The 17,664-nt window shown below is 41.0% G+C and overlaps 1 protein-coding gene across 2 annotated transcripts in view; it reads left to right on the plus strand.

The window, feature by feature from the left end:
• Positions 1 to 17,664, plus strand: part of CNKSR3 (CNKSR family member 3) — a 101,988-nt gene that overhangs the window by 70,663 nt on the left and 13,661 nt on the right. For both annotated transcript variants that reach the window (XM_007458728.1, XM_007458729.1), the window contains exons 3-8: positions 1,559 to 1,761; positions 2,275 to 2,362; positions 7,638 to 7,679; positions 10,420 to 10,539; positions 12,556 to 12,615; positions 17,507 to 17,575. In XM_007458728.1, coding sequence (XP_007458790.1) covers positions 1,559 to 1,761; positions 2,275 to 2,362; positions 7,638 to 7,679; positions 10,420 to 10,539; positions 12,556 to 12,615; positions 17,507 to 17,575 — 582 coding nt within the window. The remainder of the gene's footprint in view (positions 1 to 1,558; positions 1,762 to 2,274; positions 2,363 to 7,637; positions 7,680 to 10,419; positions 10,540 to 12,555; positions 12,616 to 17,506; positions 17,576 to 17,664) is intronic.

Genomic DNA, 17,664 nt, shown 5'->3' on the forward strand with positions numbered 1-17,664 from the left:
CAAAAGCAGTGATGAGATCCAAAGAGGGCCCACCGGCCTCTCAGAAGAGTGAGGTCCAGGTTCGCTGAAGCTGGCTGAAAGAACCTTCTAACACATCACAGGGGATGGAGCAGGTCAGGATAGAATTTAGGGGGGTTAAACAGTTTGCTAGTTTGTGCTAGATCCAGGGTGACTGGCCACTTCTCTTTTTTCTTGTCCAGTGCCCATCCTGGTTTCTGTCTCATCGCTTTGCCCGTACTTGGACAGGGAGTGTGGAAGGGGGCATATACAGCATCGTGACCCAAAGCTTGTACCCTCGATGCAGATTGCCTTGGTTAGAATCCCCCCTGACTCCCACCGATTATCTGTGTGACTTTGGAGAATTTATTGAATGTCTCTGTGCCTCAGTTTTCTCACCTGCAAAATAGAGATAATATCACTTCCACCCTCATACGCTGTTTTACCTGAGATAACATTTGCCGAGCACTAAGCCCGGTTTCTGGCATAAAGTGTTCAATAGTGTTGGCCGTATATTATAACCAATTTTTAAATGATACCACATTCTTGCTTTGGAATGCCATTGACACAGTTTAATATACCCCAGAAATATTTTCACTTTTTTCTTAAAAAAAGGATGAAACACCAATTTAGGATGTGTACACGCAGTTGAATACTGAAATTCATCCTCCCCGCAAAGTCATGTCAGATTTACATGTCGCTTCTTTTTGTTACTTGGGATTTGTTCTTTATCTGGAAGAGAGTAGTCTAGGGCAATATTGTCACGTGAAACGGAATTTTTAAAAGCACCCAGGTAAGTCAAACACTGTTCAGAAAGAACGGAGGTTAGAAGCTCACAAGATGGAAGTGACCTTCCAGGCGAATTGATGTTTAGTCAGTGCTGTTCTGTTTCTGTGTGACTTTTATCTGATGAAAATTCCTACATTCCATGACTGCTTTACGTCTGCTGTCCTGGAAATGCAGTCATAAGTAATACACACAGAGCCCAGCAATCACAGACCTTGCATCCGACTTAGAAAGACAGCAGTGAACAAGGTGGTTCAGAGATGACAGAGGTGATGGCTAGAGAGTGACCTCAGGAGGTACTTGGCAGTGTCTGGAGACATTTTTGTTTGTCACAACTGGGGACCGGATGCTACTGATACCTAACGAGTAGAGGCCAGTTAAACATTCTACCATCTACAGGAATCCCACCCCCCAACCCAAACAAACAATTATTAGGCTTTCAGTGTCACTAGGGCCCAGGATGAGGAACTGCTCCAGATGGTCCTGGAAGCCTTGAAGAGGAGGGGACACTTGGGCTAATTAGGATGTGATAGGAAAGAGCTGTCCATGCCAGCCTTTGTGGGAGGAGAATTTCAGGAAGAGAAACTGGCAAGACAAAGTCCCTGAGGCAAGGCTGGTGTGGCCCATGTGGGTGAGATCAACAGTGTGAGCAAATCATGTAGGGTTTTGTGGCTGACATAGGAGTTATTCAGGTAACTCAGTGGGTTTTTGGTTATTAGGAGAGTTTGGACATTGTTGATTGTTTTGAATTTTTCCCTTTGATTTTGTTTTCCAGAATTATGGCCTTGAAACCGACAATATGAAAAACTTGGTTCTGAAACTGCGAGCATCTTCCCACAATTTACAGAATTACATAAGCAGCCGGAGAAAAAATCCAGCCTATGATGGGAACACCTCCCACAAGCCCCCCAATGAGTTCCTGACTTCTGTGGTGGAGCTCATAGGCGCTGCCAAGGCCTTGTTAGCTTGGCTGGACCGGTAGGTGATGGGCGTGCTTTTCTGTCCTGTAAAAGGAGGGTCTGAGATGCATAGAAGTCAGTGTTTCGCCTGAGGAAGAGGAACCTTTATCCCTTTCTTGCCCTTGCCATTGGACCTGTCCAGGGGTTTGGGGTCAGTGGTCCACTTTAGGGTCCCTTTGGAAGTTCCTGAGGTGAATAGCAGGAACAAATTAACCTCAGCTTAGAGAAGAGTTAAAGTTACGTTTTACTGAGGTTAAACATTACTGGTTATTTGTTTGTATGAAGGCTGTTAGTTGACTTTTGATGGGATGTTCATTCTCTTGGCTCAGTTTTGGATGTGTTTTTATCTAGAACTTCTCTGTCTCTGTTCTATTCAGATTCCTATTTTGTGCGTTACTTGAGAGGAAACAGTTACATAACAATTGAAACCAGCCTGTGGTGTAGCTGTGCTTGTTAACACACAGTGTGGGATCCCAGTGGGTTCATCCTGTACACTTTTTTTTTTTTAAAGAGAATTTTCGTTGCTTTCTAGGGCTCCATTTACAGGGATCACTGATTTCTCAATAACGAAGAACAAAATCATTCAGCTTTGCTTGGACCTGACCACTACAGTCCAGAAGGTCAGTACATCACTGGTGTTTTCTAAAAGTTTTTTTTCCGTTTTCCTTTTCTTCAAAGGGTTTACATGCAGGTATGAAGTACCATTCTTTCTCCCCCTTTATCCCCCCATCAGAGCTGGGGAGAGATGAAGGGCTTTAAGTTAGATGAATTTACAGATAGTTTCTGTGAAAAATGACCAGTGACCTTTACATCAAAGATTACCTTCTTTTGCTTTAAAATAGTTGAGCTAATAGCCCTTTACTTTCTCTGAAATGTTAGAGCACTTAGTTTTTTTTTAAATAGAAATTCTGGAGTAACTACATTTCACCATAATCTTTGTTCTGAGTATGTTACTGTATCTGCTTGTTAATTTTCTTTTCATTTTGACCTCTGGTGGTTAGGTTTACCAGTCAGGAGGAGCTTGGTGGTGACTCAGTAACAAACAGCCCCCAAACCTCAGCAGTTTATTCCTGGATTATCTACATCCAAGTGGGTCAGCTGAGGGATCTGCTTCAGCTCGCCTCACTTCAGGTTGTAGGCTAACAGAACAACCAGTATCTTATATTGTTTGTCTCTGGGGCAGAGGTGCAGAGAACCTGGGTGATTCTCACACTGACAAACGTTCTGGTTTGGAAGTGACACGTCAGTTTCACACGCAGCTCATTTGCCAGACCTTCACATCTTAGCGAAGGCCAGGAAGATATTAACTGGCATGTAGCAGACTGCTGTAAAATTATTTTTGAATTGAGTTGAGGCCATAGAATGTAAGGAAGATCTTGTTCTTTTTTCACATCTCACTAGGTTGGAAAATTCCGTGATTGCACATTTGTTTCCACTGGTGATTTGGCAAAAAGTAAAGCACATCCTTTCCTCAGTTCTAACCATGCCATAAAATAGATGCAGTTCTGAAAAGCTATGTGCTTTCTGTCTGTTCCCGGAACATGAAGAGTGAAGTTTGGCTGCTGTTTTAAGGCCCAGTCCTGAGCAGCCCTTGAACTTGAGGCACGTGGGACTTCATCATTATGCTTTTGAGGCCATGTTCTTAGGAAAACGCTCAGAGCAGTAACGTGGCTCTGAGTTTCAGCTCTTTTTTATGGTGCATAAAATAATTTTGACGGAAAGAGTCTGATACCAATCACGGTGCATTCATCATGCAGCCACCAAGTCCTGGCATTTGCGGTAGAGGCTACCCAGGGGTACAGATCCCACTCAGAAGGGTGCCCACTGGGCATCCTCATCACACTTACCCCTGTTTACTGGGGCCGCATGATGCCTGGCCCATGATTCATGGTATTTTTTAAATGTGTGTTTAAACGAATGAGATAATGCTTTTGACAAATACGCTGTTGAGAATTTGTCGCTTATCAGGAAAAATTTAACCCAAACGTAAGGGACACAACAGGTATTGTTTCTATTTGTGTTTATTTTTTGTTTTTGTTTTCCCTTTGGTGCTCATTGAGTGTATGCTTCAGAGACAGACAGCTATGGGTTCAAGTCCTACCTCTACCATTACTTAGCCCTGGGACATTGGACAAGTCACTTCAAACTTATGAGCCTCAATTTTCTTACCCGTACAATGGGAATACTAACAGTTACCTTACCAGATGATTTGCTGGAATTTCTACAAGTTATTGTGGAGTAAGAAAAAAGGGAAAAAAAGTGTAAGAGGAAGACAAATGGTGACCAAAAATTTTTTAAATGTATGTATATATATATTTGTAATATGCAGTACATCTGAAAACCTATATACAAAGGAATATATAAATACAGTGGGAAGTTTGGAAGAAAAGTTGGGTTTACTTTGGCTGGAAGAAAAGTGGGGAGAGAATGTAGGAGGCAAGCCAAAGAACAGAAAACACTTACTCTTTTACAAAAAGCATGTATGTGACCACATTTACTTATTCATGCAAAATTAGTTCTAGAGAATTAGTATAGAATATTTAAAAAATAGTAATACCTACCTCAAAAGATTATGAAGATTAAATAAGATATATGTATAGCACAGTGCCTACTTAAGAAATAATAGCCTATAGTAGGAAATATAAAAAATATAAAAATCTTATATACTGCTTTTCTGGAGCCGAACTTGATGGCTTAAGAAGAAGACAAAGTTAACAAACATGTTGGGATTTCTGGTACTTTTTAGTTTATTTAAATTTGAACAACTTTTAAGGATTAAGACTGGCAGTGTGTAAATATATATGGGAATGTCATTTTGTGAACTTAGTTTGAAACACATGTTTAGCTCTTGACGGACGTGTGTTTTCTGTAGTAATTGGAGAACGTAGTCGCTTTGGCAAGTAGTGAAATTTGTTGAAGGATGAGTGGAATGTCTTTTTCCACGTGTGGTGTCGTGGCAGCAGCAAGGCTGAATTTGCCAGGGGTTTCACACCCTCTCACAACTGCGAGAAGGGCAGTTTTTCTCCAGACTTCTTGGCAAAAGATCTTTTGACTCTTTAGGAAGAAACCTGCCTTTTCCATTTATTGCTTTTTTTTTTTTTCCCCTGGGGAATTGAAGGAATAAAAGCTGTGTCTCTTTATTTCTGGTGACAAGGAGCATGTTCTCCTAGAGTCTTTTTTCTCTGTGTCCGTGTGCGTGAAGACAGGCGTTTGTTTGTCCCTTTTCTTCTTTCTCTGTTCCGCATACTGCCACTGTCCCCGCCTCTTTCTTGTTACTTTCTCTGCATCCTTCCCTCTGATGACAGTGTGTACCTCTCCAGATTGGAAGGATCAACAGTTGTTGTTTTCTTCCTCCATAAGAAAAGGGCACTGTGCTTCTTCCTTGTGCTAATTAACTTTTTTTCTTTCCTTTTTTTTAGTTGAGGTATAGTTAATTCACCATGTTGTGTTAGTTTCAAGTGTACAGCAAAGCGATTCATTTACGTCCCACGCCGAGTCCGTGGATAGACCTTCCATCCAGTTTTCAGGCTGTAATTTCAGGTGAAGTCCCCTGGTGGGAAGGGATTCTGATCGCTTTCTTTAATCTGTCCTCCTGAAGTTGCGAGGGCCTGAAAACTGGCAGGAGACAACATGGCAGTGGCAGATGCCGGGTTCCAGTGTAGGAAGAAATGCTGAGCAGTAGAGAGCCCAGAAAGACTGAGTGGAAAGAAAGCATACCATCCAGCAGAGGAGGGAAAGTCAGGAGACCATTTCTGGGAGCTGGTTGGGTCTCAGGTGTGGACTGTCTGCTTGACGTCTGTTGTCACGTTTAATTCTCAACAGTTCTCTGAGACAGGTTTTATCATCCTCACTTTACAGAGAAGGAAACTGAGCTGTGGAGAGGTTAAGCCCATCTCCCAAGGCTCCTCAGTTAGTAAGAGAGTAGAATAAGGAAGAGTGGCAGAGAAGGGGCAGCTGCTAGCTGCCCTGGCTGGGTCTCTGCCGGGTTGATTGGCCTGAGTCTGCTGATTCAGGTGACCAAGGAATGTGACAAAGCTCAGGCCTGCTGTCGGGGTCATGAAGGGCTGACTTGCTTCCAGTTCTTCTTTTTCCCATTCTGTTGCCTTCATGCCAAATAGCATTAAGTCAGGCCTGCAGCTGCTTCCTCCCGGTAGGAATGGGTGTGGGAACCCACGTTCACGGGGGCGGAAGGTAAAAAGCGGCGCTTTCACACGCTGCCTTGGACAGTTCGTGGAGACAGGCATGCTCCTGTCCCACTGGCTCCATCACCACAGGAGCCCCTTTTCTTGGTGGCTTCTCGGATCCGTCAAGGAATCAACCATGAGGTCACACATGCACCTTGATGCTTGGGCCCCAGTGTATGGACAGGAGCTGTCTGCCGGTGGGTGATTACCTCCTGTGGACGACAGCCCTCTTGTCATTTGGGATGTGCAGTGAAAAATCATAAACACAAATCATTAGTTTTATTTCTAGCACGAGACTGTGTAAGTATTCTGTTTTGCTAAAGTTGACATTTATTTGAGAATTCTGTCCTTCAGGTGGTGTGAGTAGGGGAGGGGCCATCACAGTAGTTGACGGTTTAGTTCCGTGCACAAGTTGGAGGATGAAAAGCACAATTTTGAACTGTAGTCATTCATATTTTACAGCAGTTGTTCCTGGAGTTTGAATTTATATCTGATTCACACATGCAAAAATACATTCCTAAGTTTCCTTTTTTTAAGTGTTTTCTCACTAGGCTGCTCTTTTCCTGAGAGTCTGTGTAAATTTTGGGAGCAGTAGAGTGACTATTATTTCCCACATTTTTACCTAGTAGAGAAAATTTAAAAACCTTTTAAGAAGAACGCACCTAACGTCTGATTATAAAATCACATAGGGTAGAATATCATACGTTTTTACCCCTACCCGCAGTGGCAGTAAAATATGACCTAAAATGACATTTTGATTGAAGTGAACATCTTTGTCTGATGAATGCAACAGACTTGATCAGTATCCTTCCTGAACATAACATGCTTCGCATTTTCCTTTGGGTGCCCCAGTTTGGGATTTACTGAATGGTGCCAAATAAACTGTCAAAAATCTCGTTGATCTCCCTCTTCTGCATGCACTCTGCCATGTTGATTGAAATCTGCTGTAGGTACGCTTTAGAAGGTTAACTGAGAGTTTCACGTTCCTCCGGACAATGGTTATTCCTATAATCAGCTAACTGGGTTCACAGGGTTCCGAGTCTTTTGTTCTTAAGCTGAGTAAACAATGCTTTGCATTCCAGCCCATTCTTTAATGTCATCAGTAGCATGCCTCAAGACCACTTTTCTGGCAGTGTGTTAATGAACGGTTTGTTGAATGCTTTTCATCTATTAAGGACTGAAATATCTGATTTAATCTCAGTGGTGCTTAAAATAAACTCTGTGGCTAAGTTTACTCAAGCCCTTATTTGAAAGCTATTCTTATGGGCAGGCCCAGAGCGAAAGACTCCAGGCTTGTTGGCCCAGTGCTAGCTCAGCCTGGGGTCACATTTGAGAGTCATTGTCAACTTTCTTGGACTCTGACTTCTAGCTTCCTACTCTCTGTACAGTCTGGATAATAGGTGGATTTTCAGTTCTGGTGATTTTTGTAGGCTTTCTGATTAAATAATTGGGCAGATGGGTTCCTTGGATGATTAGCATCCTGGGTCAGGAGAGATTGAAATCTTAGGAGGAGTCAAATGTCAGCTCCTTTCCTGTCTGCCTCTTTTCCCATCCAGGTCTCTCCTCCAGATGGTCCAGGACTGCTCAGGCTGCAGCGTGGGAGGTGTGTCAGGGACCTCCTTGGACCCCAGGAAATACCTAGTGAGCTGAGTCAACGGTTTCTGAAAGTTTTTAGCTCTTATAGTTTTCATTTTCTTCTTTCTTCCTGTAGGATTGCCTTGTAGCAGAAATGGAGGATAAAGTTTTGGCTGTAGTAAGTATACCTTCTAAAAGTTACAGTAAAATTCCTTTTCCCAAAACAGTGGGAATCACATGAATTAAAGTAAATGTCCTGTGGCTAATTATTTCAGGATATGCTTCGAAATATCGGCTTTTGGGATATGAGTCTATTAATTTAGGTGGAAAAGGAAGAATAAAAATTATTTAACAATAAGACCAACTCCTGTGGAAATTCCTGTGCTTAACTTGGGTATATTGGGATCTCTGCTTTACTCTTTTTTTCCCCGCTCTGAACCCTTCAGCAGGGTACAGTTATACTTAAATTACTAACTAGCCTGTTAATCAGGGTGAAACTGATGTGCAAATTTCACTTTAGGACCATTTTGTTTAAAAAAAAAATCTTGGCAAAAACCTTATGATAGAGGGGGATGTGCTGTGACTGTTTAAAGAGCATTCTGTAACTATTCATCATCGCTTCCTCCTTTTGACATAAGCCAGCCTGTGCTCTTTTGATAAGGCCTTCCTCCTACTGGTGTTGAGGAATTTAGCAGTGAAACTTCTATAAATATATTTTCCATAAATAGGGAGGCTAAACACATTGGAGGAATGTAAAAAGTGTCACTTCTTGGATTCTCCCCATTGGGGAAAAAAAAATCACTCTTTGGCATCTGCTTATTTCCTTAGTTGTTTAATTTTCAAAGGTTAGATGAATCTGATCGGGAGAAATAACCACACGTAGCCACTGTGATTTCTACACGAGGACCACTTAATAGGGATCCTCACGTCTCTACAGTTGTACCTGCTCAGTGTTTGGCGTTCAGAGAATGTGAGCCATCACTAAAAAGATCATAGACCTAAATGTAAAGCGCAAAACTATAAAATGCCTAGAAATAACAGGAGAAAATCTTGGTGACCTCGGGTTTGACGATGAGTTTTTAGATACAATACAAAAAGCGTGATCCATGAGAGAAAAATGGATAAGGTAGACTGCATTAAAATGAAAAACACTGCTCCATCAATGCACTGAGAATGAAAAGACAAGCCATGGACTGGGAGAAACTGTTTTCTGAAACACATATCAGATAAAGGACTTGTAGCCAAAATACACAGAGAATTCTTAAAACTCAATAATAAGAAAACAAACAACCTAATTAAAAAGTGGATAAACGATCCGAACAGACACCTCATGGAAAATGATATACAGCTGGCAGATAAGTATATGAAAAGATGTTCAACATCATGTTTCATTAAGGAATTGCAAATTAAAGTAACAACAAGGTACCACTCTACACCTATTAGGATAGCTATTATCCAACACATGACGGCACCAAATGTGGGGCAATAGGAACTCTCGTTCATTGCTGATAGGAATGCAAAATGGTACAGCCACACTGGTAGACCCTGTGGCAGTTTTTTACAAAACTAAACATACTCTTACCCTACGATCCAGCAGTTGTACACCTAGGTATTTACCCAAATGAAAGAAGCTTATATCACAAGAACCTTCACAGAATGTCATAGCAGCTTTAATCCTAACTGCCAAAACTTAGAAGTATCCAGGATGTCCTGTAGGTGACTGGTAAACAAACTGGTACATCCAGACAATGGAATGTTATTCAGCAATAAAAAGAAATGAGCTATCAAGCCTTGAAAAGGTATGGAGGAATCTTAAATGCATATGACTAAGCGAAAGAAGCCAATCTGAAAAGGCTACATACTGTATGATTCCAACTATATAGGATTCTGGAAAAGACAAAACTATAGAGACAGTGAGAAGATGGGTGATTGCCAGGGGTTCATAGTAGGGGAGTGGGGACAGACAAGTAGGTGGAGCAGAGGGAACTTTTAGGGTAGTGAAGCTCTTCTCTTTGATACTGTGATGGTGAATATATGACATTATGCATTTGTGAAAACCCGTAGAACTGTACACCACAGAGGGTCAACCCTGATGTAAACTACAGACCTTAGTTAACAATAATGTAACACTATTGGTTGATCAGTTGTAACGCAAGATGTTAATAAAATCTTGTTATTATTAACTGTTATAATAATATAACTGTGTTGGAAACTGTGTTGGGGTAGGGGAGGAAGTATATAGAACTCTTAATTTCTGCTCAGTTTTTCTCTAAAAACTGTTTAAAATATAAAATCTATTTAGAAAAAAGGTGCAGGGCTTCCCTGGTGGCGCAGTGGTTGAGAGTCTGCCTGCCGATGCAGGGGACACGGGTTCGTGCCCCGGTCCGGGAAGACCCCACATGCCGCGGAGCGGCTGGGCCCGTGAGCCATGGCCGCTGAGCCTGCGCATCCGGAGCCTGTGCTCCGCAACGGGAGAGGCCGCAACAGTGAGAGGCCCGCGTACCGCAAAAAAAAAAAAAAAAAAAAAAAAAGGTGCAGGCAAAAGTATATATTTTTTTACCTTGTCCGTATTTGGTATGCAGAGAATGCGAGCAATCCCTAAAAAACCACACAGATGGCTGGGGAATACAGGATTCTTAACTGCTGAAAGGGGGTTTCTGCCCAGCCTGTGCGCTTCAGTGGTTGTAAACGAGTTAATATAAAAGGTGCACTTTTTAAGCAAAGCTGAAATAGTGGCACTATTCCCACACACTGCAAACATGGAACCCAAGTGCCATGTGTTCACTGAGCAGTATTATCGCAGTACTAATCACAACCAGAGCTAAAGATGATAGGTGAAGTGCGTTTAAAAAAAAAATTCAGCCGGAGATAAACTTGGTTAATGATTGAACCTTCCCTGTTTGCCTCTCCAACCCTAGGTCAAGGTTTTAAATGGCATCTGTGATAAAACAATCCGATCTACCGCGGATCCTGTTATGAGCCAGTGTGCATGTCTGGAGGAAGTTCACTTACCAAACATTAAACCTGGGGAAGGCTTGGTAAGATTTCTGACAACACTTGTTTATTTTCAAATAACATCATCGTTTATTAAAGTTGGTGTGTATGTGTGTGCGTGTTTTTAAATTCCTTATTGCTTTCACTAGAATTCTGAATAGGAGAATTCAGTTAGACTGTCTGTCTTCCATTATGTAGTTAGGAATTTTCCATCTTGAACTGTTGATAAGTTTTATGTCTTCAAAGTATAAAAATGAATAGTGTTTTAAAACTATATACTCATATCTCGAAGGAATTGTCTCAACAGTTTTATTTTTAGGTCTTAGCAATTTAAGGAGATAGAAAACATTTCCACAAAGGAAAGGTGGTCTCTGGGTATGAAACAACATCTGCTTTGAAGTCTCTGTTACCACTTAGGCTGAGAAGAGACTGGCTGAAAGAAATTGATTCTTAAGAAGTTCAGAAATGCTTTAGAAGTAATGTATGAGCTCTGTAATAACAGGCCCTGAGAATACATACAGGTAGATTCCTAGATCAGCACCTAGGTACCTACATCTCCAAATACCTAGCATGCAGCCGATATGGTTAATCTGCTGAAATTTAAGTGAGGAAACGGTGAGGCCCATTGATGAGCTTAGAGGCTTTGAGTCAGAGAGTGTGGTTCAAATCCCAGCAGTCAAGTGACTTTACCTCTTTATGTGTCAATTTCCTCATCTGTCAAAAGTGAATAATAATAATGATAATAACCCTCACAGGGTTGTTGAATGTATTAAATTAGATGATGCATGCTGAGCGCCAGATGCTGGACGAATAGTATGTGTGCAGTAATTGGTGGCTGCAGCTACTGTGGCTGGTATTGATGAGGGGGGAAGGGGAAGGGAGAGGGGGAGTGCCTAGTGTGTAGGTAGCTGTGGGAAGATATCAGGGCAGTCTCTGCTCTCAGGTAGGGAAACAAAAATCAACCAAATGTTGACAAGCCCACATGCTTGGTAAGGAGAAATGTACATACCGAGACTGCTTGGCTTCAAAGTAAATGATGGCTTATAATGGAGTACACACAGAGGACTTCCTAGAGATGGGTTTATTCACATACTGAAGCGGAGAACTGCCTCGCGTGGGCAGAAATGGAGTTGCCATTTCAGAAGGTAAAGTTATACGAGCAAAGCTCTGGGAAGAGGAGTACTGTGTGGAGGGGGAGGCCAATCACTCTGCCGATGAAAGTGATGGGAAAGGAGAGGACAGGCAGAACCGTGCAGGTGTTAGTATTGGATGAGGCGCTCATTGCAGAGTGCGGTATGTTGCCGAGCAGGGCAAGTTCACGGTCAAAATGACTTCTGAGGAGAATCTGTGTTATTATCAATACAATATTGGTACCAGGGTGAGCAACTACTCTTTGCTCTGTTTACTTTTGCTCTCTCCCCATCTTATCAAAGTTTAATAAACCTTCTTTTTTATACATGCTGTGTCAAACTACAGAGATGTTTCCTCCATGCTAGGCATTCACCTCTGAGTTTGACGATCGGGCCTTTGAGGAAGGAGATTATTCATCTGTACGCCCCCCTTAAAATGCAGGAGTGCCTGCTTCTAATTTATTTCCTATGTTGTGTTACTTAACAGTCTTTGCTCATACATCCTGGTCTGGTTGGTAGTGGCTTGAATAAGTTACCGTGCGGGGACTGCTGAGACCAAGTTAACTGAATATATTGTCTCACTACACAGAGAAGTGGTCGGGAGAGGACCGGCCTTGTTTGAACTGCCTCATTCATTCAACAGGTCTGAGAACATTCTTTCTGAGTCCCCAGAGTTAGACCAAAATTCTGTGCGCCTGGTACACAAATTATAATATCAAAGAGATCTTGTTTCTGATTTGTTTCACCAGTATTTCGCCTTGGTTAGTTCCCCTTCCTGCTCTGTGGATCTTGCTTTGCAATGTTTCAGGAGACTGAAAACTGAGTCGTGTTCTGAAGGGACTGCCCTTAATGTTTTATAAGTTTACGTCTCACTTGCGGCTCTATTTCTACATGTTGGAGTAATGAGTTAATATGTCTGACTCACTCTAGGGCATGTACATCAAATCAACCTATGATGGATTGCACGTGATTACTGGAACCACAGAAAATGTAAGTGCTTATCCATTAAATGTAAAACCATTGTATGTTCCAACAGATTTGACAGAGTCCCTATACTCTTAAATGTGTGTGTGCTGTTCTATTGTATTATCTGTAGTGGGAGCAACCGTGCCTATTTTGTTTATGTCTGTGGCTAGCATGCAGCTTATCCAGCTGTCGTCAATGTATTATTTAAGTTGTCCTTTATTGCTCTTGTTCACACACCTTGCCCAGTTTTACCGCCACCCTTGCGTTTATTATTATTATTTTTGCACCCTGAAAATGTTAACCCATAAATACAAAAAACAAAGATCTCTTTGTTGTTGAGAATTCCTCTTGTAAGAGCTAGAATTGGTGACCATATGTGTAAAATATAGCTTTTTAAAACTGGAATTTATATATGTCACCAGAGTGACTATTTTGGGATTTTTGCATGACAAAGATTCTTTTTATAGAGCTGTATTTCATAATATTTGCATGATATTGAAATTTAGTTTTTCTCCCCCCCTAGTCCTTTGAATAGAAAAAGCAGGCCTGCTTCTACTGAAAGGGACTTTGTACCCTGTTATCTTCCTTTTGAAAATTCTGCTACATGAAAGGTTTTTCTTTAGCCCCTCAAACGTTTTGAATTTGTGAAAAGTAGAGCTAATTGAATACTTTCTTTATGCAACCTACAGTATGGCTAGCTTTTGAACGACACTGATATGATGAAGCTAGAAATGTCTGAAAAGCTTCCCTGCATCTGTGGAAAAGAAGCATGTGTCTATGGAATTAGTTACTATTTAATCAATTAAGACAAGAGGAAGTAATTCAAGAAACAAGAGACTTGGCAACTACTTTTCTAATCTGGTGGAAATATGTATCGGAGTTTGAGCTTCAGCCGCTAGGTCTGTTGATAAAATAAAATAACATGATCTTTGATGAGGGTTTGTGACACACACTTGATTTTTGTAATAAGAGAAAAACGGCATCGCTTAAGGCAGTCAATGAGTTATAAATTAATTGTGCAGTTCTGGGAGATGAATGAATAGAAGATGGTAGTGTCTTTAAGCATTCTTTGTTGAGCTCTACTGAGAATACACTGAGACCATTGGGAATTTTTATACCGCCTCACCTAATAGGCAATAATGGCACAGGACGTTCTCCTTATAGGCTGGGGATGGTGCAAAAGACAAAAAAAAAAAATCACAACAAATGCTCCTCCCTTATCCTTATCAGAGACTTTATATATTTTAGCTGAACCACAATGAGAACAGAGTCATGTACCACTCAGTACATTTTGCGGGGGAGGGGCTGGATAGATTCAGAAGAATGGTGAATGTCGTTTCAGTTTTTTTTTTTTTAATTAATTAATTAATTAATTTTTGGCTGTGTCGGGTCTTCGTTTCTGTGCGAGGGCTTTCTCTAGTTGCGGCGAGTGGGGGCCCCTCTTCATCGCGGTGCGCGGGCCTCTCACTATCGCGGCCTCTCTTTGTTGCGAAGCACAGGCTCCAGACGCGCAGGCTCAGTAGTTGTGGCTCACGGGCCCAGTTGCTCCGCGGCATGTGGGATCCTCCCAGACCAGGGCTCGAACCCATATCCCCTGCACTGGCAGGCAGACTCCCAGCCACTGCGCCACCAGGGAAGCCTTCATTTCAGTTTTTAAGAGAGTTAAAGTTTTGTGTCTAGCAGTTTGGTGATTGCATTAACAACCAGACCTGTGCAGTTCCAGACTCAATCGGGTCTTTGAATCAATTTCAATCTCGGCAGAACATGTTGAACACTGTAATAGTATTACCAGAAGGTACACAGATTTCTTCCTTTCACTGTCTACCCCTCTCCCTCACCTCCCCCCTCTGCCCCCCACCGCCACTTTTAAGGATGAGATAACTAAACAAAACTGCCTTTGAATCAAATGAAATGTCAAATGATACATTCTGTAGAATCCCTATGAGATCATATAGGACTGGGCGAGAGATTCAGGGTTCACCTGGATGTGGTCGATCCTACTGCTTCCGTACAGGATGGTAAACAAGTCATCCTAGAGAGAGGTGGTTTCCATCTTGTTGAAGATCAAAAAAGGGAAAACTTGTTTTTTTCCATCTGGTAATCCACTTGAAAATGTCCTTCATTCTTTCAGTCAATCACCTTGTGTTTATTGTGTGTCTGGAATATGCCAGATACTTTCTAATTCTTGTCGATGAAAGTGGGAAGTTAGGTAAGAGTCCACTTCTCGAGGGCTTGAGCTGGATATTTTACACTTAATGCTGGACATTTTACACTTAAATGACAGTAGAAAAATGCCAGCTCCAGGACAACTTTCTGGCTATCACTTAAGGTCGCTCTGACTTAAGCGACCCTAAGTCAGAATGTTTTAATGCAAGTCTAGTGTTGGGGGGTGGTAGTGGACAGAATTCCCAAACTGCATTCCCTCTATCTTGGACTCCAGGCTGAAGCAATGCCAGCAGGTCATCTCAGGCCTCCTGTCCACTTTTTCTGGGTTTTTCTGGAGGTTACCTGAGCAGCCAGGATCATTCCAAGGTGAGACTAACAGGATCTAGTGATTCTCTATCTTCTTTTTTGATGTTGTTCAAGACCTTGGCAGACGTCTTGATAGGACCTCATCCGTACGCCTATCCCCCACCCCCAACGTGAGTTGGGAAGGAAGTGAGCCTCTGAAGAATGGATGCACTCTTCCCCAGGTCATCACTCTTCTGCAGCAAACCAGAACAAGCATCATTTTTCAGTAGTCCGGCACATGGTAGAGATAGGCAAGAGCTACTGCCCTAGGGAGAATTTTGGTTATCAGGCTCTCTCTTTACCAGTGTTCTGCCAAGCACAACTCTTAATCACTTGGTAGGATATTTGAGAAATGAATTGGAGAGGATCCTTAGGAAGGGAAGTCAGTTCGGGACACACCGGGGCTTGTTTTTGAGATTGCATATCTATAAACAGGGACTTCCTGGCCTCAGGGCCGTCTTTTAGAAAGTGAAGCTACCTTAGAAGAATCTCCAGCCCGGGAAGATTAACTGGACTGGACTGATTACTATCAGACTTACTAAAGTTGATCTGTAACCATGGGTTAGGCATCTGACACCAGGGGCTAAAAGGAGCTTTGATACATTCGTTTGTTTAAGAAGTGCTTCAGTAGAAAGAGATTTGAGACAAGCCATCTCCCTGTGGTACCCACGATGCTAGTCTCTTAGGTGAGGCACTGCTGGTTGTTATGGTAGCAGGTTAAATGCTTTCAAAAATAACTGTTATAGTTACCTATGCCTTACGTTGGCCCTAGGTAAATCAAAGAGACTGTTTCTACAGTTTAACACTACTTGCTCATTTCCTTTCTTTTCTCTCTCTCTCTCTCTCTCTCTTTTTTTTTTTTTAACTTGCTCATTTCTTTGTTGAGCCTATCACAACAGCTGAGTGAGAAAATTCAGCAAGGGTGTCTTGAGTTTAGTTGCTGTCCCCATCACTGTGTTCAAAGATGCTATTTTTAAAGGATGGTTGTAAATTGAAGATTCAGTCAGCTATGTAAGTCACGAAATAAAACACTCTGACTTAGATAACATTTGATTATAATTTGAAATCAAAGTTTGATCCTTTCTTTCTCTTTTGATCATATGAAATATCTTTTTTTACATAGTTCTGTTTTATTTTATTCCATGCATTTGTTGTTTTTGCAATTAAATAATAATAATAAACTTATACTTCTAGGAAGGATTAGACATTACTCTTATTCTAAAATATTTTTCAGATTTCATGTACAACTAAATGCCAAAATGTTTAAGTCTGAAAAATATATTAGTGAGAGAAAAAAATTTGAGATGAAATTGTGGCACAGATTCCTTTTAAGATGAAATAATCACTTCAACATATAATTATAATTTGGCAGGAGAAAAATTTTAAGGTACTGCTTTAATGTTAAAAGCCACATAATAAGCATAAAATTATATTCTGCATCTTTCACTTACTATGTGTCCATAACACTGGACACATAGTAAGTTATTTAACACTGAATCTCAGTGTTCTCAAAACTCCATAAAATAAACCTAATGATATCTTAGGCTTAGGTAAAGGTTGTTGGCAGAATTTTTTCTAACCATTTTAAAAAATCATCTGAAATATCTTAAACATAAAGAGTTTAGTTTGATTCAGTGAACCGGAAACTATGGGAAAATATTTGACAAACAGTTTACATCTATTTATCTGTCTGTACACACATATGTGGATGTATATATATTTGTATCAATATTTGCAAATTTGTAGCAAACTATTATTTGAGAGAAACAAAGCCTGGACTTTGTTTTGATAGTGTGACAACACATGCACTTAGAATTCCACCTGAAAATGCAAAAAATTTAAATTTTCTCTAAAGAAATATTTTCTACTGTCACTATCTTTCTATGTTAATAGCATTATGATAACATGTAAAACAAGTTTAAGTAAAAGTAAGATTTAGTTTTAATAATTGCTTAAAAGGAAACGGTATGACAGAGGTATACTGATGATCTTTACACATTAAGCAGTTGGTCCACGTTAAGCAGTTGGTCGGCTTTTACAAGATTAATTTTGATAGGGATATAGGTAAGCCTCATTTTAGATGAACCAATGGCTTTGATCAGCCCATTATGTGGACGGTGCGTCCCACTCTTCACGATAGGTTAGATGAACCTTGGCTGTTCCAACGGACAGATTATCTGTTATAACAAACTGCTAATAGAAGAGAGAACACCAGTACCCACATGCCACGTTCTACAGGCTGTGTACTTTGAGGGAACTCAAGTACACTGTGTAACGTTTCCTGAGAAGATTATATTTCCATTGCTCGTTTTCTGTAGAAAAAAAGAAGGGAGAAGAAATAGAAGCAGAAGGAAGTAGAAGGTTAAAAAAATATGACAGGTCTCTCTTTGTTTTTCTCTAACAGTCTCCTGCAGACAGATCTCAGAAGATTCACGCCGGTGATGAAGTGATTCAGGTCAATCAGCAAACTGTGGTGAGTTTGTTCATTGAGACTTCCGACTTCATATTCCCCTCTAGAACTTTTAAACTGTTTTGCATGCATTTAAAAAATTTGCAATTTAT

Source organism: Lipotes vexillifer, unplaced genomic scaffold (genome assembly GCF_000442215.2).
Source record: "Lipotes vexillifer unplaced genomic scaffold, Lipotes_vexillifer_v1.1 scaffold639, whole genome shotgun sequence".
Classification (NCBI taxonomy): Eukaryota; Metazoa; Chordata; class Mammalia; order Artiodactyla; family Lipotidae; genus Lipotes; species Lipotes vexillifer.